The 24,418-nt window shown below is 41.0% G+C and overlaps 1 protein-coding gene across 4 annotated transcripts; it reads left to right on the top strand.

Annotated features, from left to right (window-relative positions):
- Positions 1-4,766: 4,766 nt before the first annotated feature.
- On the top strand, positions 4,767-23,555 carry LOC110525684 (group 3 secretory phospholipase A2). 4 transcript variants are annotated; one of them, XM_036979799.1, is made up of 8 exons: positions 4,767-4,934; positions 5,234-5,703; positions 9,717-9,849; positions 14,813-14,947; positions 16,450-17,426; positions 19,459-19,588; positions 22,720-22,839; positions 23,055-23,555. In XM_036979799.1, the coding sequence occupies exons 2-8, from the start codon at positions 5,259-5,261 to the stop codon at positions 23,218-23,220; spliced, it is 2,106 nt and encodes a 701-aa protein (XP_036835694.1). In that variant the 5' UTR covers positions 4,767-4,934; positions 5,234-5,258; the 3' UTR covers positions 23,221-23,555. The 4 variants fall into 4 exon arrangements, with proteins under 4 accessions (XP_036835694.1, XP_036835695.1, XP_036835693.1 ...); XM_036979800.1 differs by lacking the exon at positions 4,767-4,934 and having other exon boundaries at positions 5,059-5,703; positions 16,450-16,611; XM_036979798.1 differs by lacking the exon at positions 4,767-4,934 and having other exon boundaries at positions 5,070-5,703; positions 9,789-9,849.
- Positions 23,556-24,418: the final 863 nt, after the last annotated feature.

Here is a 24,418-nt window from a genome sequence, read left to right as displayed (position 1 = left end):
ATGCCAAATCTTTTCAGTCTCCTGAGGGTGAATAGGTTTTGTTGTGCCCTCTTCACGACTGTCTTGGTATGCTTGGACAATGTGAGTTTGTTGGTGATGTGAACACCAAGGAACTTGAAGCTCTCAACCTGCTCCATCCACTACAGCCCCGTCAATGTTAATGGGGGCCTGTGCAGCCCTCCTTTTCCTATTGTCCATGATCATCTCCTCTGTCTTACTCACATTGATGGAGAGGTTGTTGTCCTGGCACCACACTACCAGGTCTCTGACCTCCTCCCTATAGGCTGACTCATCGTTGACAGTGATCAGGCCTACCACTGTTGTGTCGTCAGCAAACTTAATTATGGTGTTGGAGTCGTGCCTGGACATGCAGTCATGAGTGAACAGGGAGTACAGGAGGGGACTGAGCACGCACCCCTGAGGGACCCCGTGTTGAGGATCAGCGTGGCGGATGTGTTGTTTCCTATCCTTACCACCGGGGGGCGGCCCATCAGGATGTCCAGAATCCAGATGCAGAGGGAGGTGTTTAGTCCCAGGGTCCTTAGCTTGGTGATGAGCATTGAGGGCACTATGGTGTTGAACACTGAGCTGTAGTCAATGAATAGCATTCTCACATAGCTGTTCCATTTGTCCAGGTGTGAAAAGCCAGTGTGGAGTGCAATAGAGATTGCATCATCTGTGGATCTGTTGGGGCGGTATGCAAATTGGAGTGGGTCTAGGGTTTCTGGGATAATGGTATTGATGTGAGCCATTCATAGAGTGAATTTGAAAAACAAAATAGTGCCTCTGAACGGGGTATAGTAGTAGTAGGTGCCATGCGCACCGGTGTGAGTGTGTCAAGAACTGCAACACAACCATGCAATCTCCATAGACAAACATTGCCAGTAGAATGGCCTTACTGAAGAGCTCAGTGACTTTCAACATGGCACCGTCATAGGATGCCACCTTTTTAACAAGTCAGTTCATCAAATGAATGAGCAGCCCAGACAACTGTAAGTGCTGTTATTGTGAAGTGGAAACGTCTAGGAGCAACAATGAGCCGCAAAGTGTTAGGCCATACAAGCTCACAGAACGGGAGCGCCTCGGTTGCAACACTTACTACCAAGTTCCAAACTGCCTCTGGAAGTAACATCAGCACAATAACGTTTGTCGGGAAATTCATAAAATGGGTTTCCATGGACCAGCAGTCGCACACAAGCCTAAGATCACCATGCGCAACGCCAAGCGTCGGCTGGAGTGGTGTAAAGCTTGCAGGCATTGGACTCTGGAGCAGTGGAAACGCGTTCTCTGGAGTGATGAATCACACTTCACCATCTGGCAGTTCGACGGACGAATCTGGGGTTGGCGTATGCCAGGAGACCGCTACCTGCCCGAAGGCATAGTGCCAATTGTAAAGTTTGGTGAAGGAGGAATAATGGTCTGGGACGATTCTAGACGATTCTGTGCTTCCAACTTTGTGGCAACAGTTTGGTGAAGGCCCTTTCCTGTTTCATCATGACAATGCCCCTGTGCTCAAAGCAAGGTCCATACAGAAATTATTTGTTGAGATTGGCGTGGAAGAACTTGACTGGCCTGCACAGAGCTTAAATTGGAGCGCAGACTGCGAGCCAGGCTTAATTGCCCAACATCAATGCCCAACCTCACTAATGCGCTTGTGGCTGAATGGAAGCAAGTCCCTTACAGCAGCAAAGGGGGGACCAACTACATATTAGTGCCCATAAATTTGGAATGAGATGTTCGACGAGCAGGTGTCCAACAACGTTGAATTGACGTCTGTGCCCAGTCGGCAGGCTTCTCTGATTTCTCCAACCGGCAGCAATTTCTCCCTGTCTAGGGTGTTTGTATGTTTATGGGGTTTTTCTAGTCTAGGTGTTTATATGTCTATGGTTGCCTAGATTGGTTCTCAATCAGAGGCAGCTGTTTATCGTTGTCTCTGATTGGGGACCATATTTAGGTAGCCATATTCCTTGGATAGTTTGTGGGTTATTGTCTATGTGTAGTTGCATGTCAGCACTCGTTGTTATATTGCTTCACTTTCGTTTCTTTGTTTAGTGTTTTTTCCCTTCATTAAAAGAAGCATGTATGCTTATCACGCTGCGCCTTGGTCTCATCAATACGATGAACGTGACATCACCGTAGGGATGGTGCCAGGTTTCCTCCAGATGTGACACTTGGCATTCAGGCCAAAGAGTTCAATTTTGGTTTCATCAGACCAGAGAATATTGTTTCTCATGGTCTGAGAGTCTTTAGGTGCATTTTGGAAAACTGCAAGCAGTCTGTCATGTGCCTTTTACTGAGGACTGGGTTCCGTCTGACCACTCCACCATAAAGGCCTGATTGGTGGAGGGCTGCAGAGATGTGTGTCCTTCTGGAATGTTCTCCCATCTCCACAGAGGAACACTGGAGCTCTGTCAGAGTGACCATCAGGTTCTTGGTCACCCCCCCGACCAAAGCTCTTCTCCCCCGATTGCGCAATATTTTCTTGGGGACCTTCAATGCTGCAGACATTTTTTGGTACCCTTCCCCAGATCTGTGCCTCGACACAATCACAATTTGAGCTTTTTGGCCATCAAAGAAAATGCTATGTCTGTTGCAAACCCAACACCTCTCATCACCCCGAGAATACCATCCCCACAGTGAAGCATGGTGGTGGCAGCATAATGCTGTTGGGATGTTTTTCCATTGGCAGGGACTGGGAAACTGGTCAGAATTTAAGGAATGATGGATGGCGCTAAATGCAGGGAAATCCTTGAGGAAAACCTGTTTCAGTCTTTCAGAGATTTGAGACTGGGACGGGGGGGGGCGGGGGTGAATAGTTATGCATGCTCAAGTTCTGTTTTTTGTCTTATTTCTTCTTTGTTTCACAATAAAACATATTTTGCATCTTCAAAGTGGTAGGCATGTTGTGGAAATCAAATGATTCAAACCCCCCCAAAATCTATTTTAATTCCAGTTTGTAAGGCAACAAAATTGGAAAAATGCCAATGGGGTGAATACTTTCGCAAGCCACTGTATACAGTACCAGTCAAAAGTTTGGACACACCTACTCATTCAAGGATTTTTAAAACTATTTTCTACATTGTAGAATAATAGTGAAGACATCAAAACTATGAAATAACACACATGGAATCATGTAGTAACCAAAACATTGTTAAACAAATCAAAATATTTAATCTCCTAACTTTATTCCTTTGATATTAGCATTGTTCCTTATTATTTGAGATAAGTTCAATTCTTATAGCAAACAGGAGTGGCGAGAGAAGGAAACCTTGCCTACATCCTTGTTCCAGCTGGATAGACTGAGAGAAGCTCGGACTATGCCTTGTGTGGCAGAGTATAATGAGTATAATGACTGAATCCATTGAATTACATTTTTCAAATGTTCGGAAGAGACCGTTTCAGCATCCAGTGCCAATGCCATGCGTGGCACTAGTTGGGGAATTGGGTGGGACATAATGTTAAGCAATCTACGTATGTTGTCAGGTTGGTGATGACCAGGAATGAAAACTATTTGGTCTGGATGTATTATTGTTGTTATCACTGCCTCCAAACGTTTAGCCAATATGGAGGACGAGATTTTACAGAAGTGCAATTGGCCTGTATGTGGAGCATTCTGTGGATCTTTAAGTGCTTTGAAGATGACAGATATAATCACCTTCTTCCAGCATAGCGGGAGCTCCCCCTTCTGGAGAGCATGGGAATAGGCCCTCTCCAACAGTGGGCAAATGAGGTCAATACAATTTTTATAAAACTAATTTGAGTAGCTATCTGATCCAGGACTTTTATTATTATTCAATCTCTTAAGTGTCCTCAATCTCTTCCCTTGTTATGGGAACATCAATGTTTTTTGAGGCAGCTTGATCTATTTTGGGTAAATTAATGGAATCCAAATAGGGATCAATTCTGTTGACATCCCCACATGTCTGTGTTAGAGTACAATATCTTACAGAACTTAGCAAAGGCATCAGATATTTATTTTGGTATGTACAGAAAAGGTTTGTCTTAATTAGTGCTTTTAATTTTCTGTACTATTGTCAACCCAGACTGTTTCCTGAGTTGAAATGTCAAAAGTCAACTGGCTCTACTCCCATGATCATAGTATCTGTGTTAAAAATCATAGGTTTCTTTCTACGTTCTCTCTCAGCAATCCATCTAGTACTCTCTTTGCCTCATTTAGCTGTGTTAGATTTTCAGCTATGGCCATCTGTGATTGTTCTAGACCTTATATTTTCTTCTCAAGTTCTAAACATTTGGTACTAGCTTTTTCAAGGTTGAAGAAAATACATAATTTTACTCATCAATATCACCTTAGACCCATAGGTTGTAGGAGAAATCTCTGCTGTATCATTGAATTCAAGGAATTTCATAAACTCTGTCCTGATGTAGCCTTGGAAGCCAGTGTCCCCTACCAATGAGGTGTTGAGCCTCCAGCGATTTGCTGAGGTATTCCTTTCTATGTCCCACATTATAGATACTGGGGCAGGGTTACTAAGAGTAATACTATGAATCTTACAGTCCAGATCCCTATGTTTTTAGATACCAACATCTTTAGTTTTACTCGAGTATGACAATTGGGTACTTTTTCCACCACTTGTAATACAAAATAATGTTTTGATCTGCTGCTCTGCTAAGTAGCTAGCTAAAGTGTAGTCAGTGGCTAGCTAAGCCATTGAAAGCGGACCTTAGAAGTTCAAAACTTTATTCAATTAATTTCAATACAGTTGATGATTTCATCATGGATTAGGCACAGGTCTCTGATCGCGCTGGTCGGTAGCTGACAGTGTAGGCTAGAGATTGTGTGCAGGAGCTTCTTGCAGGAAGTCTTTGTTGCTAATTAGCGTTTAAATTTTGTTTGAGTAAATTGAGACGAATGTATTCATAAATCTCACCTTGTCTGAGAGAGAATTACACGGTTGACAAAACGTCACGCCAAGGTAAGCCTACACCAAACATACACTCAATTTGAAGTGTTTATACAATTCACGGTGTGAAAAATGAATGTCTGAAAAAACATTGGAACCATGTGGGTGTTTTTATGGGTATTATGACGCGTCCACTGTGGCGGACTGAACGAACTAGAGGCAACTAATTTCCGGTTTTTAGGACTACAAACTGGAGAGCTCTATTGAGACGGCTGTTACTTTTTTAATTTATGTATTAATATCATTTAGTCTATTTTTGATATGATAAACAAACGTTTACTGCAATTTGTTCTGTGCTTGTCATTGCTCAGTTTGCTAAGTGCCCATGATGTGAAGATGTCAGCAGGGACCGACGCGCAAAACGCCAACTTCTGCCACAGGACGAGTTTCACTGGACTAGGACACACGCGCCTAAGCTTCCTCCGAAATATGGTCGGGACTCATACATTGATGTTATATGTGAGCGAATGGTCAGAGAAGCAGCTTGTAAAATGCTCAATTAACAACGACCCTGTAGCCACTGCCAGTTACCTGTTTCGTTGCCACCAAACGCGCCCGGAGAGCCTTGTGGAATTATCCCTCTTCAATATCAGGGCGTTGTTGAGTCCAGACAACCTGTGCCCACTGAGTCCTGTCGATGGATTTATCAAACAGACGAAAAATTACCCATTGGAGCAACAACATATTTCGGGTGCAAAATCCCGTAGGAAACGCGCGTGGGTATTTCCTGGGACACTTTGGTGTGGCACTGGAAGCAAAGCGATTGACTACAAGCAGTTAGGTGAGTAGAATAATATTTACACTTCACACATGCTGATCACCAGAGATGTTTTTCAGATACATGTGTCCAATAGACTCAAAATACAGTAGGCTACTTACAGTATAAATGTATCTATACATTTGTAATTCTGTAATTCACACCCTCAACACTTTTTATTAATGAGAAGAGTGAATATTATACTCTGTATGAAATATCACATAATAGTATATACTGTAACGACCCTGGGTTTATAAGCGCGGAAATCGACCCTGCCGCACGAGCATGCTTTTGCGGCACAGTCAACAGCGCGCCGGACCTCGGGCTAGAAGGTCTAGGGTTCGAGACCTGCGCCCTGCTGTTTCATTGCAATACCTTGTCATGTTGTATCAAAGTGGCCTATAACATAGCCTACAGCTAATTTTTTTCAAAGTTGGGAAAGCCTTCTGTTCTTAAAACCATATTTGGGCTGCTTCATAATGTAAAGTATAGTGAAAACAAGAGCCACAAGGATAGCTGTTTCTGGACAACATATGGGACAGTCACAGGACAGAGTTAATAACAAAAAAAATATTTAGCCTCAAATTGGGCACAGGGCACAACCTTAAAGATTTATGAGTTGAAGTTGCCCAGACTTGAATGAAATTTGAGTGCTTTATTTGTAACTTAATTCTCAATTCCATATCTTTCTTTAACCTTAATCTTTATTTTTCTCTCATTCATTTATAGTTTGCATGTATGCACTCTTCACTTTATCATTCCTTATCCCTATTTGTCTGTAGCCTATTTGATCAGGACAACTCATTGGAGTTGCCATGTGTGTACTGTAGGCCTACTTCTTTTCCAGCAAGTACTATATCACATCTTACTTATTGATCTATAACATTAGTGCTTGGTGCTACTACTGACCACCCACTGTAGCCATTAGAGGTCGACCGATTAATTGACAAGGACGATTCTTTAGGGACGATTTCAAGTTTTCATAACGATCGGTAATTGTCATTTTTGGACGCCAATTACATTGCATTCCACGAAGAATCTGTGTGGCAGGCTGACCAACTGTTACGCGAGTGCAGCAAGGAGCCAAGGTAAGTTGCTAGCTAGCATTAAACTTATCTTATAAAAAATAATCACTAGTTAACTACACATGGTTGATGATATTACTAGGTTAACTAGCTGGTCCTGCGTTGCATATAATCAATGCGGTGACTTTTAATTTATCATCGAATCACAGCCTACTTCGCCAAACGGGGGATGATTTAACAAAAGCGCATTCGTGAAAAAAGCACAATCGTTGCACGAATGTACCTAACCATAAACATCAATGCCTTTCTTAAAATAAATACACAGATGTATATTTTTTTAAACCTGTATATTTAGTTAAAATAAATTAATGTTAGCAGGCAATATTAACAAGGGAAATTGTGTCACTTCTCTTGCGTTCAGTGCAAGCAGAGTCGGGGCATATGCAATATTTTGGGCTGCCTGGCTCGTTGCGAACTAATTTGCCAGAATTTTACATATTTATGACATAACATTGAAGGTTCTGCAATGTAACAGCAATATTTAGACTTAGGGTTGCTGCCCGTTTGATAAAATACTGAACGGTTCCGTATTTCACTGAAAGAATAAACGTTTTGTTTTCGAAATTATAGTTTCCGGATTTGACCATATTAATGACCAACGGCTCATATTTCTGTGTTATTTATATTATAATTAAGTCTATGATTTGATAGACCAGTCTGACTAAGCGGTGGTAGGCGGCAGCAGGCTCTTAAGCATTCATTCAACCTTTACGGCGTTTACCAGCAGCTCTTCTTAGCAATGCTTGCTTCACAGCACTGTTTATGACTTCAAGCCTATCAACTCCTGAGATTAGGCTGGCAATACTAAGTGCCTATTAGAACGTCCAATAGTCAAAGGTATATGAAATACAAATGGTATAGAGAAAAATAGTCTACGCGTCATAATTCCTTTAACTACAAGCTAAAACTTCTTAACTGGGAATACTGAACCACCAGCTTTCATATGTTCTCATGTTCTGAGCAAAGAACTTAAACGTTAGCTTTTTTTACATGGCACATATTGCGCTTTTACTTCCTTCTCCAACACTGTTTCTTTTGCATTATTTAAACCAGCTTTAACATGTTTCATTATTTATTTGAGACTAAATATATTTGATGTATTATATTAAGTTAAAATAAGTGTTCATTGTTCATTCAGTATTGTTGTAATTGTCATTATTACATATACAAACATATGTACAGTGGGGCAAAAAAGTATTTAGTCAGCCACCAATTGTGCAAGTTCTCCAACTTAAAAAGATGAGAGGCCTGTAATTTATCATAGGTACACTTCAACTATGACAGACAAAATGAGAAAAAAAATCCAGAAAATCACATTGTAGGATTTTTAATTAATTTATTTGCAAATTATGTTGGAGAATAAACTTTTGTTATTGACCAAATACTTATCTCAATACTTTGTTATGTACCCTTTGTTGGCAATGACAGAGGTCAAACGTTTTCTATAAGTCTTCACAAGGTTTTCACACACTGTTGCTGGTATTTTGGCCCATTCCTCCATGCAGATCTCCTCTAGAGCAGTGATGTTTTGGGGCTGTTGCTGGGCAACACGGACTTTCAACTCCCTCCAAAGATTTTCTATGGGGTTGAGATCTGGAGACTGGCTAGGCCATTCCAGGACCTTGAAATGCTTCTTACGAAGCCGCTCCTTCGTTGCCCGGGCGGTGTGTTTGGGATCATTGTCATGCTGAAAGACCCAGCCACGTTTAATCTTCAATGCCCTTGCTGATGGAAGGAGGTTTTCACTCAATCTCACGATACATGGCCCCATTCCTTCTTTCCTTTACACGGATCAGTCGTCCTGGTCCCTTTGCAGAAAAACAGCCCTAAAGCATGATGTTTCCACCCCCATGCTTCACAGTAGGTATGGTGTTCTTTGGATGCAACTCAGCATTCTTTGTCCTCCAAACACGACAAGTTGAGTTTTTACCAAAACGTTCTATTTTGGTTTCATCTGACCATATGACATTCTCCCAATCTTGTTCTGGATCATCCAAATGCTCTCTTGCAAACTTCAGACGGGCCTGGACATGTACTGGTTTAAGCAGGGGGACACGTCTGGCACTGCAGGATTTGAGTCCCTGGCGGCGTAGTGTGTTACTGATGGTAGGCTTTGTTACTTTGGTCCCAGCTCTCTGCAGGTCATTCACTAGGTCCCCCCGTGTGGTTCTGGGATTTTTGCTCACCGTTCTTGTGACAATTTTGACCCCATGGGGTGAGATCTTGCATGGAGCCTCAGATCGAGGGAGATTATCAGTGGTCTTGTATGTCTTCCATTTCCTAATAATTACTCCCACATTTGATTTCTTCAAACCAAGCTGCTTACCTATTGCAGATTCAGTTTTCCCAGCCTGGTGCAGGTCTACAATTTTGTTTCTGGTGTCCTTTGACAGCTCTTTGTTCTTGGCCATAGTGGAGTTTGGAGTGTGACTGTTTGAGGTTGTGGACAGGTGTCTTTTATACTGATAACAAGTTCAAAGAGGTGCCATTAATACAGGTAACGAGTGGAGGACAGAGGAGCCTCTTAAAGAAGAAGTTACAGGTCTGTGAGAGCCAGAAATCTTGCTTGTTTGTAGGTGACCAAATACTTATTTTCCACCATAATTTGCAAATAAATTCATTAAAAAATCCTACAATGTGATTTTCTGGATTTTTTTCTTCTCATTTTGTCTGTCATAGTTGAAGTGTACCTATGATGAAAATTACAGGCCTCACTCTTCTTTTTAAGTGGGAGAACTTGCACAATTGGTGGCTGACTAAATACTTTTTTGCCCCACTGTATATCGGCCGGATAATCATTATCGGCTTTTTTTGGTCCTCCAATAATCGGTATCAGCGTTGAAAAATCATAATCGGTCGACCTCTAGTAGTAATGTGTCATTACACATGAAATGTGTATTTAATGATCAGAGAGACTTATTTAGTCTCTCCACTGTTTGTTTCTTGTTGTAGGAATGTTTGAGCGAGCAGACGGGTGCTGCCGTGAGCATGACCACTGCAGTAACACTATCCCCTCCTTCACAGTGAACTATGGTGTTTTCAATCCCAACTTCTTCACCATCTCACACTGTGACTGTGACAAAAGGTGAGCCTCAATGTGTAGCCCCTGGGCAGCATCCATCACATTCCAGGCATGACACAAACATACATTCCAGTCCCCTGAAGGGGAACACCTTAGAGCTATAACTCAATACTGTTCAATAAAGACAGACTTTTCATTATGCTGACCTTTATTTTTCAGGGGTATGGTGCATGGCTCATCTGCTAACTGATAGGTGTTTTTCTTTTCTGGAATGTCGGGTAGAGTGTGCCATTGTACCAATGATACTATATCAGATCATTTGATTCAGTGCTTTAGAGTACAAATTGTAGTCTGTTTTTTTCCCCACTCAGTAAAACTGTAAATATGCTATAGGCTTAAAGCTGCAATATGTAACTTTTTGGGCAACCCAATCAAATTCAAATCGAAATGTGAGTTATAGATCTCTCATTCTAATTGAAAGCAAGTCTAAGAAGCTCTATATCTGTTCTATGTGGGCTATTTCTATGCTTCCCGTTCTGAAGTTCTTTTGTATCTATTACTTACGGTTTTGTACACCTGCTTCAAACAGCTGACAATACAATATTTTGGGTTATGGAAAATATATTTCACAGCAGTTTAGATGGAACACAGTTTAGCTGGAACAATGATTCTCTACACTATGCTTTGTCACGGCCGTCCTCCTCTTCGTCTGAAGAGGAGAGGCGAGAAGGATCAGAGGACCAATATGCGGCGTGGTAAGTGTCCATGGTAAAATCTTTAATAAAGAAAGACTGAACACTATACAAACGAGTAACAAAAACAATAAACCAAATTCGACCGTGAAGCTACCAAATGAGACCTGTGCTGAAACAAGCCATCAACATAGACAATCACCCACAAACAAACAGTGCAACCCAGGCTACCTAAGTATGATTCTCAATCAGAGACAACTAATGACACCTGCCTCTGATTGAGAACCATACTAGGCCGAAAACATAGAACTGCCCCAAAACATAGAAAAACAAACATAGACTGCCCACCCAACTCACGCCCTGACCATACTAAATAAATACAAAACAACAGAAATAAAGGTCAGAACGTGACATGCTTGCTTGTTTTGTCACATAAAGCAAGTTGTTTTTTGCAACAAGGAAATGGAGAAATGGAGGTGTGATTTCTGCATAGTGCATTGTTAAATGGCACCCCAATTTGGATTACCACAATGCATGCACCAATAAAATAAGGTGAATGAAAAGAAAGTCGTACTCCCCCATAAAAAAGACGTAGTCCCCACAGTGACTGTACTAACATATCCCAACCAGAAGCCATGGATTACAGGTAACATCCACACTGAGCTAAAAGCTAGAGCTGCTGCTTTCAAGGAGCCAAACACTAATCCAGACGCTTATAAGAAATCCCGCTATGCCCTCAGATGAACCATCAAACAGGCAAAGTGTCAATACAGGACTAAGATTGAATCATACTACGCCGGCTCTGACACTCGTCGGATGTGGCAGGGCTTGCAAACTATTACGGACTACAAAGGGAAACCCAGCTGCAAGCTGCCCAGTGACGCGAGCCAACCAGATGAGCTAAATGCCTTTTTATGGTCGCTTCGAGGCAAGCAACACTGAAGCATGCACGAGAGCACCAGCTGGTCCGGAGGACTGTGTGATCCCGCTTTCTGTAGCCGATGTGAGCAAGACCTTTTAAAACAGGTCAACATTCACAAGGCCGTGGGGCCAGAAGCATTATCAGGGAAAAGGAGAGAGCATGCACGGACCAACTGGCAAGTGTCTTCACTGACATTTTCAACCTCTCCCTGACAGAGTCTGTAATACCTACATGTTTCAAGTAGACCACCATGGTCCCTGTGCCCAAGAATGTCAAGGTAACCTGCCTAAATGACTACCGCCCCGTAGCACTCATGTCGGTAGTCATGAAGTGCTTTGAAAGGTTGGTCATGGCTCACATCAACACCATCATCCCGGAAACTCAAGACCCACTCCAATTCACATACAGCCCCAAAAGATCCACAGATGACGCAATCTCAATCACACTCCACACTGCCCTTTCCCTCTGAGACAAAAGGAACACCTATGTGAGAATGCTGTTCATTGACTACAGCTCAGCGTTCAACACCATAGTGCCCACCAAGTTCATCACTAAGCTAAGGACCATGGGACTAAACACCTTCTTCTGCAACTGGATCCCGGACTTCCTGACGGGCAGCCACCAGGTGGTAAAGGTAGGCAACAACACATCTACTATGCTAAACCTCAACACCGGAGCCCCTCAGGGGTGCATGCTTAGTCCACTCCTGTACTCCCTGTTCAACCACGACTGCGTGGCCAAGCACGACTCCAACACCATCATTATGTTTGCTGACGACACAACAGTGGTAGGCCTGATCACCGACAACGATGAGACAACCTATAGGGAGGAGGTCAGACACCTGTCAGTGTGATGCCAGGATAACAGTCTCTCCCTCAATGCGAGCAAGACAAAGGAGATGATCGTGGACTACAGGAAAAGGAGAGACGAATAGGCCCCCATTAACATCGACGGGCTGTAGTGAAGCGGGTCGAGAGCGTCAAGTTCCTTGGTGTCCACATCACCAACAAACTATCACGGTCCAAACACACCAAGACCCCCTCAGGAGACTGAAAAGATTTGGCATGGGTCCCCAGATCCTCAAAAAGTTATACAGCTGCACCATGGAGAGCATCCTGACCAATTGCATCACCGCCTGGTATGGCAACTGCTTGGCATCCAACTGCAAGGCATTACAGAGAGTAGTGTGTATGGCCCAGTACATCACTGGGGCCAAGCTTCCTGCCATCCAGGACCTATATACTAGGCGGTGTCAAAGACTCCAGTCATCCAAGTCATAGACTGTTCTCTCTGCTTCCGCACAGCAAGCAGTCTCGGCGCGCCAAGTCTAGGTCCAAAAGGCTCCTTAAAGAGCTTTTACCCACAAGTCATAAGACTGCTGAACAATTAATCAAATGCCCCCCCCCCCCCCCCCCAACTGCTGCTACTCACTGTTTATTATTATCTATGCATAGTCACTTTACCCCTACCATCAAGTACAAATTACCTCCACTAACCTGTACCCCTGCACATTGACTCAGTACCGGTACCCCCTGTATATATGCTCGTTATTGTTCTGTAATATTATTGTGATACATTTTATTTGAATTTGTACTTTTATTAAAAAATATATTTTTTAAAATAAATATTCTTAACTCCATTTCTTGAACTGCATTGTTTGTTAAGGGCTTGTAAGTAAGCATTTCACGATAAGGTGAAATACACCTGTTGTATTCGGCACGTGTGACAAATAAAATTTGATTTGGCCTGTAAACCAGGTGTTTCCTGTTAGGGTCTAACTAGGCCCTCAAAGAAAGACCTTATGATTTATGTAATGTATTGTTATAAAAAGTACAATTTTAAAGGCTAATAAAGGTTGGTGGAACCATTCATATAGGATTCTAGGAAAAAACCTTCAAAGATAAAAGCATTCTTTGTTGAACCTGTCTAGGGTTCTAGGTAGGACCATTTACAGGAGGTTCTATGAAGAACCATACATAGAATGTTCTAGGTAACCTTCTGCAAAGGGTTCTACCTAGCACCAAAAAGGGTTCCCCTTAGGTAACAAACCAAAGAACTCTAGAAGGTTCTATTTAGAACCTTTTTTAGGGTGAGCAATAATTGCCCGTCTCTTTCAGGACTCTTAATCAGACACTTTGGAGATCTAAGTGAGGTGTCAACTCCTAGCTCTGAGTTGCCACAGAACACAAGACCGATGTTTGTGTAGTACGCTTATACTTTGATTAATTTCCTTTATGCATGAATGCCAGACAGACGATGCAGTCTCGTTCTCCTCCCAGGTTTAACTGACAAGGTCATACACATGATTCATTCCACAGTAAGCACTAGAGCCCTGCACGGGCATGACTTTTAAGCCATACCCATGCCCGTGACATTCAGGCCCTACCGTACCGTACCCAGGCCCGATTGCTTCTGCCAAATTTAGGGCCCAGCCATGCCCGAAATCAGAAATAACTTATTTTGTTGTTAGTAGAATTTATTAACAGAGGAAGTTATTTCTGATTTCACGCTTCAGGCAGGGCCTTTAATTTTGGCAGAAGTAATCAGGCCTGAACGTCGCAGACATGGGTCGGGCTCAGGCTTAAAATCCATGCCTGTGAAGAGCTCTAAAGCAGAGCACGTCCATGGCTCGGCTTCAAAATGTTAGTGATCAATTGAGTGATACCCGAGCCCTGCCTGTGCCCTAGTTATGAATCAACATTCCCTACCCGGCCCTAAACCGATGTATAGCACGTCACTTCATGTTTCCTCGTAAGCAATTTAAATCTTCCTGTAAAATGTCATGTTTTGACTTGTCACTTCTCCCTGTGAATACCAAGCAACAACGATATGTGGCTCTGTTGGACACATTGGCATTAAAGAAATTATGGGAAACATCAACTATTCAATAATAATAAGTGTTATACAACACAGTGTGATTTTCTCTGGCTGACAACATGCCAAGTTTGCCAACCTATTTGAACTATTTCTTGGGTGAGAGATCCCTGATTTGTTGCTTGAGCTTAAAACAGCAATGGTAAGCTTAGGAAAACTGATGACTTAAAGGGACGTTTCTATCATGTTAAACTTCATTCATTATTTCGAGCAGCACCCCAACGTCAACATATGTTAAAATAGCGCATTTCTATGTTTTGTAGTAAAAGATAGAGGAAGATAAGTGTTTCCAATGACATCATCGGTGTGTATCATGTAATTTTAAGCAATTGTGCGTATGCATTGCCTACTAATTGATTGATTGTCATTGGAAACGCTTATATTCCTCTCTTTTTTTATTACTATAACACAAAGTAACACCATTTTCACATATGTTGGGGTGGGGCTGGATATGATGAATATGAAGTTCAACATTTTAGAAATTTCCCTTTAATGCCACGGTCTTGGCATTACCTACCCTTCTTTCTGTTGTCATCAGGTTTCGCCAGTGCCTCCAGCGTGTAAATGATACCATCTCCAATATGGTGGGCTTCAGCTTCTTCAATCTCCTCAAGATGCCCTGCTTCGAGTTCACTCCCAGGAGTCAATGTACTGAGCTTAACTGGTGGGGAATGTGAGTACTGTCTGTCAGAAATAATGTAGTGTGTGTAAGCGATATTGTCCTGATCAAGTCTTTACAGTACATGGACTTTGTTCTATAATACTGTGATAAGGATAGTAATATGGGACATGCTATTGTTTCATCAAAAAATGGAATAAGGATCATATGATGGGCAATTGAAACTGCAGCAGAAACTCTCCAGTTTTAACTGAGATGCTTGTGATAACTTGCCTGATATCCAGCCCCCTCACTCTCATCCCAGCAAAACATTGAAAATTAAAAGTAATTCCCTGTATTCAAAATACGCAGTGAAACTTTTTAGATTGTATTAGATCATGTAATTACCCCCCCCCCCCCCATATGAAATATACAGTGACTCTGAAATTACAAATAATACAACCAGTAAGCTCATGTATACAAAATTAGAAAAATGTTGTGAGTTGTTGGGAAAAATACAGAGAGACCTATGGCCAGCGTTGTGGGTAAAGCGTTACAAAGTAAAGCGTTATAATAATATTATTTTGCGGTAACAAGTAATATAATAAAATACTGTTCCAATTTGAAGTAATAATACTATACTGACTGATCAAAGATAGGTTGTTGTTACTTTTGTTACCCTTCCCATTACAGTTATGGATCCAAATAAATATTTGTGATTATTATTCCCTCTCTGTTGGCGCCATTTTTAACCCCCCTCCCAGTATTGTTTTCTACCTAAGTCTGACGTCCTCGCACCAAGTTCCTGTTTACGAACGCACTACTACAAACTGCTTTAGTGAGGGCAATGAAAAATGGCAGAAGCATCTAAAACGTTGAGTTTCAGTGGGGAAGTACTCCCATTACTTGTGGCCTTTTTTCCCCCTCCCACACACAGTTTGTAATAGTAAAAAACAAACCGTCTTTCTATTTGTGCAACTAAAGTAAACTTTGATGTGGTGTGAGGACAAAATTACAAGAATATAACCTTAAAACATAAACTGTGCCCAGGCATGAGAAAACACTTCACTGCTAGAAACACAACTTCCAATCTCTTGAAGCACCTGCAAAAGCAACACGCCAAGACAAAACTCATAGCGGAAAACCCCCAAGGCCTGATCACTGCTGCTGAAGATGACTATGTAGGCCTACCCCCTCCAAACAACCCAGGCTTGATTATAATCGTTCAGGATGACAGGCGTTTAGCCCAGGGAGAGGTGAACAAGCTTGTAGCTTGGTATGTTGTAGATTTTGTGTTTGTCATTATTAGGTTACTTGTGTTAGAGTATAGGCCTAAGTTACATAACATTTACATTGAGTGAGGGCGCACAATATTTTGGGGTGTAACACAAAAGTAATATAGTAGTGTAAGTGGTTACTTTTCCCAGGGAGTGATAAGTAAAGTAATATGTTACTGTTGATGGACGTAATACGTTACTTATTTTAAGTAACGACCCCAACACTGCCAATGAGTTTATGAAAGGATTCTCTCTTGGCATGTTTGGCCTGTCTAATAAGTCAATTTTTGCTCTGTGCAGGTGCAAGGTGGCCAAGGTGGCCCCATATGCAGTCTTCAAAAATCCCAAAGATTACACCATCAACCGCACGACAAGTAAACATGGTGGCAGCAGTGACCCCCAAACCTCAGCAGGCACCGGGGAAAACCTGGTTACAGTGAGACCCTTGTCTAGCCCAACCAGGTTAGTCCCCAAAGGGAACCGCCCCAAGCTATTTTCCCCTTCACGGGACTGTGTTACAAGAGGTCCTCCCAGAGGAGACACCTTTCAGATCAAGCACAGGAAAGGATGCAGCAGGGGCAAGAAAACATTCACAACTCAAACAACCACAAGTCAAACACAGACCAGCACGACCAGCACGTCAGGGATGCAGACAACTGCATCCCTGATACCGAGGAGTGCATCACAAAAACAGAAAACCACACCCACAACTCAGAGAACTGCTTCGAAAATGATTTCAACCACATCACAGGTAAAAATGAAAACTGCTACACAAAAGACTGGATCAAGAACTGAAAAAACGATCTCACATCAAAATCAAGCTACAACAAAGAAAAAAACACGGTCACGACAGAGGACAACATCAACACCAAAGCCTTCACCCCATCCACAGACAACAACTTTAACAACCACAACTCTTATACCCAAAAGTCCCAAACTCCCAAAGGTCCTTAGGAAACTTCACCATTGTGGCCCTCCAAGAGGAGATACCTTTCAGCCTCGCCGCTGGAGGGGGGAACGAGGCAAAGCCTGTTTGGAACAGATAACTAAAACACCAACGACCATATCCTCAGCAAACAAGACTGCATCACCAACCCAGAGGAGAATATCTCAAACTCAGAGAACAATGCCCTCAAATAAGAGAACAACATCTGCAACTGCGATGACCTCATCTACCCTTTGGAAGAACACAATTACTAAAAGGACCGCCTCCTCAAAGCTAAGGACCACACCTCTAATACAAACCCCTACTGAGAGTGCACCATCTATGACAACAGGTAGTAGTTTTGTGTTTCTCCATGAGCCCACTATCAGTCTGGTAACTGGCCAGCCTGCAACTGCCCCAAGCTTTAATTTTACTTTTTAGGAAAAGCTTGATGATGCCATTCTAGATATACAGTGAGAACCCTCTGTAATTATTGGGACAGTGAAGCATTTATTTTTTATTTTGGCTCAGTACTCCAGCACTTTGTATAAGAAATTATCCAATGACTGTGAGGTTAACTTCTTATGGGCATGTGGGATGGTTGCGTCCCACCTGGCCAACATTTGGTGAAATTGCAGAGCCCAAAATTCAAACTAATTATAAATATTTAACTTTCATAACATCACAAGTGTAATACATCAAAATAAAGCTTAACTTCTTGTTAATCCATCCGCTGTGTCAGATTTCAAAAAAGCTTTACGGCGAAAGCACACCATGCGATTATCTGAGGACAGCGCCCCGCATACAAAAGCATGAAAAACATATTTCAACCAGGCAGGAATAGCGATATAAAAAATGCCTTACCTTTTGATGATCTTATTCTGTTGGCACTCCAAAATGTCCCAGTTACATCAGAAATTGTCCTTTTGTTCGATAATGTCCTTCTTTATATCCATAAAAACTCAGTTTAGCTGGCACACTTCAGTCAATAATCCACCCAGCTTCCCTCCATCAAAATGCATCCCAAACGTTACTAATGAACTTTTCCAAACAAGTCAAACAACGTTTATAATCAAACCTTAGGTACCCTAATACGTAAATAAACGATAAAATTTAAGACGGAGAATCGTTATTATCTCTCATTCACACGCTTGGAACCACTACAGCCAAAATGAGAGCAACCTAGAAAAACTACAATTTCTGGCTAATTTCGCCAAAAACCAGGCTGAAACTCTTTCTAAAGACTGTTGACATCTAGTGGAAGCCCTAGGAACTGCAATCTGGGAGGACTTCAACTTATAATAAAAGTGACAGCCATTGAAAATAGTGGTAGGCTGAATTGTTTTTTTGGGGGGATGGTTTGTCCTCTGGGTTTCGCCTGCCATATCAGTTCTGTTATAATCACAGACATTATTTTACCTATTTTAGAAACCTTAGTGTTTTCTATCCAAATCTACCAATTAAATGCATATCCTAGCTTCTGGGCCTGAGTAACAGGCAGTTTACTTTGAGCATGCTTTACATCCGGACGTGAAAATATTGCCCCCTACCCAAGAGCGGTTAAAGTGTAGACTGTCAGCTTTAATTCGAAATTACAGCACTTTTATACATAGTTACCCCATTTTAGGGGACCAAAAGTATTGGGACAAATTCACTTGTGTATTAAAGTAGTCAAAAGTTAAGAATTTGGTTCCATATTCATAGTGCGCAATGACTACATCATGTTTGTGACTATAAATGTGTTAGCTGCATTTTCTGTTTGTTTTGGTTGTTTCAGATTGTTTTGTGCCCAATAGAAATTAATGGAAAAATGTAATGTCATTTTCGGGTCACTTATTGTAAATAAGAATAGTATATGTTTCTAAACACTTCAACAGTAATTAGGATGCTACCGTGATTAAAGATAATCCTGAATGAATCATGGATAATGTTGAGTGAGTTACGGACGCACAAATATCATACCCCCTAGACATTCCAACCTCTCATCATTACAATAACGGGGGAGGGTAGCATTTTTTTAAAGGGGGGTGGGTATGATATTTGTGGGTCTAACTTTCTCACTCATTGTTCACGATTTCATTTAGAATGATCTGTAATCATGGTAACACCCACATTAATGTAGAAGTGTTGGAAAACATATTCTATTCTTACTTACAATAAAAGTGACTCCAGAATGACACAGTGCATTATTTACCATTCATTTATCTTGGGCAAAATCTTATCTGAAACATAACAGAAAATGCATCCAACACATTTGTAGAGTCACAAGCTTGATGTAGTCAAAAGAAGAAAAATGCCTCACTGTCCCAATAATTACAAAGGACACTAACTTACTCATGACTCAGCTAGCTTCATTATGTTCTGTTTTGTTCTCTGTGTTACAGATAATATGCTTCTTTGTGGCACTCTCAAGCATTTGGATGAATGTAAATACAAAATACCCCCTTTAGAGAAGAGATATGATCTCCACAACATGGGATCAAAGACTGTGTACCATTGTGATTGCACCCACAGGTGAGAAAGTATCCATACAGTACAATGCAGTGATGTTTATTTTTATGAGCATGGCCTTATTTCTATTACAGCATATTGGATGACTGTCATTCATATCCCATTCACCCAGCTCAATGTAACATTGATAGGTTTAGGCTACTACATGATACAATTTTTTTAAACTATACCTATCATGAAGTTGCTACAACCTAGCCTATGAATGAACGTTTTCAACGTAGGTGCACAGGGCGAGAGAAACATTTGTCATCAAGGTGACAGATAGTGACACATTAAATACTGCCTGGCACACTCTTACCTGCATCTAGCTGATCTAGGGTGTAATCATTAGTCCAACAGTTGCAAACTAAAGTTTCTATTGGACAAATTCAGGTATGTTTATCCCCATTCCGTTTGCTTCCGTTTTAAGAAAAAGAAATTCAACCGAATGGGCGGAATAAATACACACCTGATCACACGCTAACCGTTCACTTTCATTGCAGCCACATACAAACAGATTGATAATTTTGCTCATTGTATAATTCCTTCTTGAATCTACGCGCTCTCCTCCTCTCACCTTTTCCCTTCGCTTGTGGACTTCACTGCACAACACATCAGCTGTCTGTGACCAGGCGAAAAAACCTTTCCAACCCAAACCTTCATATCATAACCGCTAACCGCTACACACAGCCTACATCATTGTCACCATATTAGCTAACGTCATACCTAGTCAACATAGCTACAATAACTAACGTGTTAGTAAAGCCGCTACATTCATGCAGAACAGTACAGTCAGCAAGCAGTTTAGCAGCTACACCGGTTGGGCCACGGTGACAGTAAATTAATAAAACCAAAAATGTACCTTGACTTGGAAGAGTTCCAGTGTTGCATAGACATACCCAGCTAGCTAATATTGCATCCCTCTCTATTTGAGTCAGGTGTTTGAATAGGCTAAACTAGCAAGTTGTATTCACTACTTAAGTGAAGGTGAATAAAAATACAATGAAATAAAGCTAGCTCTCTCTTGCTTCTCCTTCAAAACTTTTCAACTATTGTCTTTCTCTCTTTCAGTCAACTACTACTCACGACTTTGTATGTACTGCAGCGCTATCTATCTGTAGGTTATGCTTTCAGTACTATATTCATTCTCTGATCCTTTGATGGGGTGGACATGTCAGTTCATGCTGCAAGAGCTCTGATTGGTTGGAGAACGTTGTCATAATTACTGTGTAAGTCTATGGAATTGTGGTGAGAACCATGAGCCTCCTAGGTTTTGTATTGAAGTCAATGTGCTAGTCAATGTAGTGGACTGGTCGATTGTTTAGTAGGCTGTTGGTCGACCAATATTATAATATTTTGAGCAGTAGCAAATATGTATTTATTTTTTTATGGCACACGAGTCTGATCCAGTGAACTAATACATTGCAGAGCCCGCGGGGATGGCACAGTTTTAGAAGAAGTGGCTAAAATGCACAATGTTCTTTGCTCTCCAGAATGCGCAAAATCATTGTTTCATAACTTCATTGCGTGAATTGTTTGGCTTGATTTTTATTGTCTATCAATTCCTACATTTACTGTTAGTTCCTATAATTTCTAATCTGCAATGTTTGTTTGGTTATGTTCATTTCTGTTAATGCATTCAATATATTATTATTCCAGTCTTTTACCGTTCTCATTGTCAGAGTGGACAAGTTGTTTGCAGAGCGCACAACCTATGCTACACATTCCATTTACAAGTTTTGTCAATTTAGTCATTGTCTTTTGTTTGGAGCGCTACTGTCAATGTTGACTAAGGACGCGCACTGATTACGCATAGAAGTAGGCCTATAGGCATATAAATGTACCGATTTGGGGATCAAATAGTATTTCTGATTGGCTTAACGCACCACCTCTAATGAGCTGTGGAGCTTCTCAAAGTAGTGTTTTCTTCACCTCAAACAGCAAGCAAACAAAGTCGGGTTTTTACATACACATTGAAAATGACAATAGTTCCTCAAAGTATTTGAAAAATATCCCTTTCGATAACCAGTCCGAGTGAAAGGGGAAAATGTTATGCTCGGATCCAGTGGAAACAGTCATAAAATAGGTCGACCTGATGAGTCTGGGTGCCTCATCATTGATAAATAACGTCTTTGTATCTCAAATTCATTGGGATGTGGTTAATCAAAATTCTATCCAACTCTAAATTAAAATGATACTATAACATGAAAATGTTCATATGAAAACCATAACTGACACGCTAATCGGTAGAAAGTGTAAGACAAATTTGCATTCCACATGAAAATAGTTGCAGACTCCTAGTGTAGCCTATTACCGGCAACTTCAGGAGAGTAATGGCAGAACCTGCGAAAGCCAGTTGGAGCGGGAGGAGGTTGATCTGGTCAGCTTTTTATTTTCTGATGATCTTGATCTCTGCTCCCTCTTGAGTCATTTGTGTCTTATTTCATCAAACTGCATCAGACAAGCATATAGTTGATTTTATTAAAACACAGGGTGGGTCTATATATGGAAAAATACACGTTTAAAAAAAAAAATGTCAACCAATCGAGTGGTCGAAAGAACAGATGACTTTTGGTCACCAAGATTTTTGTTGTTGTAGGGGACAGCCCTACAGTGTACCTAGAGGAGGACAGAAGCTAGCTGTCCTCCGGCTACACCATGGTGCTACCCTACAGAGTGCTGTTAAGGCTACTGTAGACTTTCATTGCAAAACAGTGTGTTTTAATCAATTATTTGGTGACATGAATATATTTAGTATAGTTTTATCTAAAAAGCATAACTTTTTTCGTATGTTTTACTATTTCTATTTTTATGGAATTCACTGAGGAGGATGGTCCTCCCCTTCCTCCCCTGAGGAGCCTCCACTGGTACAATGTATCTTGAGCACTTTGTAACTAAAATGGACTGTGTTAAAGTATTTTTGCAGCTGCCTTAAATAACTAAGGGTTAGAGGGTTAGGGCCTGCTGGGTTAGATAACTTTGCAAGATGGACGCACATGTTACATGCGGCGCGCGCGCACACACACACACACTGTCTCACATATTTCCTTTCTGATAGTGTTTGTCTTTCTCTTAACCTTTTCTTTTCATCCATTGGCTCTCTCCCTGGAGCGCTGGTCTCCTCTGTCACTCTATCTTTTTCCATCACATTTCAGGCTGGCTGATCAGATCAGACACTTGGAGAAGACCACAATTCTCCAATCCCTCCTGCAGGACTTTGTATCTCTATCCTGCTTCAACGTGCCGAGTGTGCAAGACTGTCATGGAGGGAAAAGGTTGGTGGCTCAAATTCAAAGGATGATAGATTTGCAATGAGCCACAACTTTTTCAATGGATCTCTTCACAAGGCTAATTGTTCATTGTAACATTACATGCAATGTGTCCGTGTCTTACCTACTGTCAATCTAATAACAATAATCCATATGCACAATAACTGCATATGTCTGTCGGTTCAAGTATTTATATATTTTTCTTTGCTCTCTTGCTGTAGTTGTACTGCTGGATTTTCCCAAGCCACTGACCTAATTCAAGTCCTTAAAAGCATGGAGGAAAGAGGAAGACTTAATGCTCAGAGCACAAGTAAAGACTCAAAAAGAGGGACTCCTATTCGCCTCTACAAGCGATGTCTAAGGATCATTGAGTCCAAGAAGCCTTGACTGATTATTCCCAAACATCAGCACCCTTAAGTACCAGTTACTAGAATGGGAATGCAATGCATCTGTCCAACATCACCCTCTGTTGTGTTTTTTAAAGATTTTTAAGCCTTAAGATGATAAATGTGGCAGAAGGACTTGATTTGCTGCTGTTCGGTATAGGAGGGAGTTCCTTATACCTTCCAACTTTTCCCCAAATCTTTGACCTCAACTGTAAATAGTGATCCACAACTAGAGTTGTACATAATTCTCCTGCTGAGGGTACTATGATCTCTGACAACAATTTAATATATTTATATTGAGTCTTTTTACTTCTAGATTAAAACCCTTGAATATTACCAGTCTCTGTTACTTCATTGTCTCACATTACAAGATTCCCTTAAGGTGCAGTATTTTTTAGCCAATAGCATTTCTAAAATTGCTCAAGAGGTGGCACCCTTCTACCTCTAACAGTAAGGTAATTGACATTCACACACTCATTTGTTATTTTTCTTAGTTTAGTATGTCATGAATTGATCATGTTGAAGGTAACAGTGTGGGATTTTCACTTCTTACCCAAAGGCTTGAAATTGTAATATTGTGTCATGATGATCATCATTTACCTACCTTGTCACTACAATCAGAAAAAGTACAGTAATACTTAAGAAAACAAATTAAACCATGAGTATTAAATACATTTTAAAGAATGATAATATCAAAAATAAAATAAATGTTTAGGTGGTTTGACACTTTATTTAGACAAAAATTAAATGTGGGGAGACAGGCAAATGCTAGAAACAGTGGGAAGGTTGAAAGCAGGAATTGTTCCCTGTTCTCAGGTGGGAAGTTGCATGCGACATGTTACCACTACGCCAAGTCTCTGCACAGGAGATAATAATAATGGTTATTGGCATTGGGGTAACCAAATAATAGATTGCAGTCTACTTGTCTATAGACTGCTTTCAATTTAAGGACACAAAGTGGAATAACCGTAGTGTTCTTGCTGACAAGAACAGTAATTACCCTATATTTTAGCCCATTGTTAAGAATGATAATTGTTCCACTGATCAGAATAAATAAAGTAAATAGTTAATGAAATTGAAGAATTAATTATATAAATCTGCCCCTACACACTAACCAAATCATTGTTATATTAATTGTCCTTTTAGAATCAAACGTACACTTTTCGGTTCACTATCTGTTTGACATATTGATTTCATAG

This window comes from Oncorhynchus mykiss, chromosome 6 (assembly GCF_013265735.2).
Source record: "Oncorhynchus mykiss isolate Arlee chromosome 6, USDA_OmykA_1.1, whole genome shotgun sequence".
Classification (NCBI taxonomy): domain Eukaryota; kingdom Metazoa; phylum Chordata; class Actinopteri; order Salmoniformes; family Salmonidae; genus Oncorhynchus; species Oncorhynchus mykiss.
Note: the sequence above shows the minus strand (reverse complement) of the source record. Positions and strands in the feature narration are given on the sequence as shown.

Excerpts from the sequence above, each read along its gene's own strand:
- LOC110525684 (XM_036979797.1), top strand. The coding sequence starts at position 5,184 with ATGATAAACAAACGTTTACTGCAATTTGTTCTGTGCTTGTCATTGCTC. Across the intron at positions 9,850-14,812 it reads CACTGTGACTGTGACAAAAG|GTTTCGCCAGTGCCTCCAGC; the intron begins GTGAGCCTCAAT and ends TGTTGTCATCAG. Across the intron at positions 19,589-22,719 it reads CATTGTGATTGCACCCACAG|GCTGGCTGATCAGATCAGAC; the intron begins GTGAGAAAGTAT and ends ATCACATTTCAG.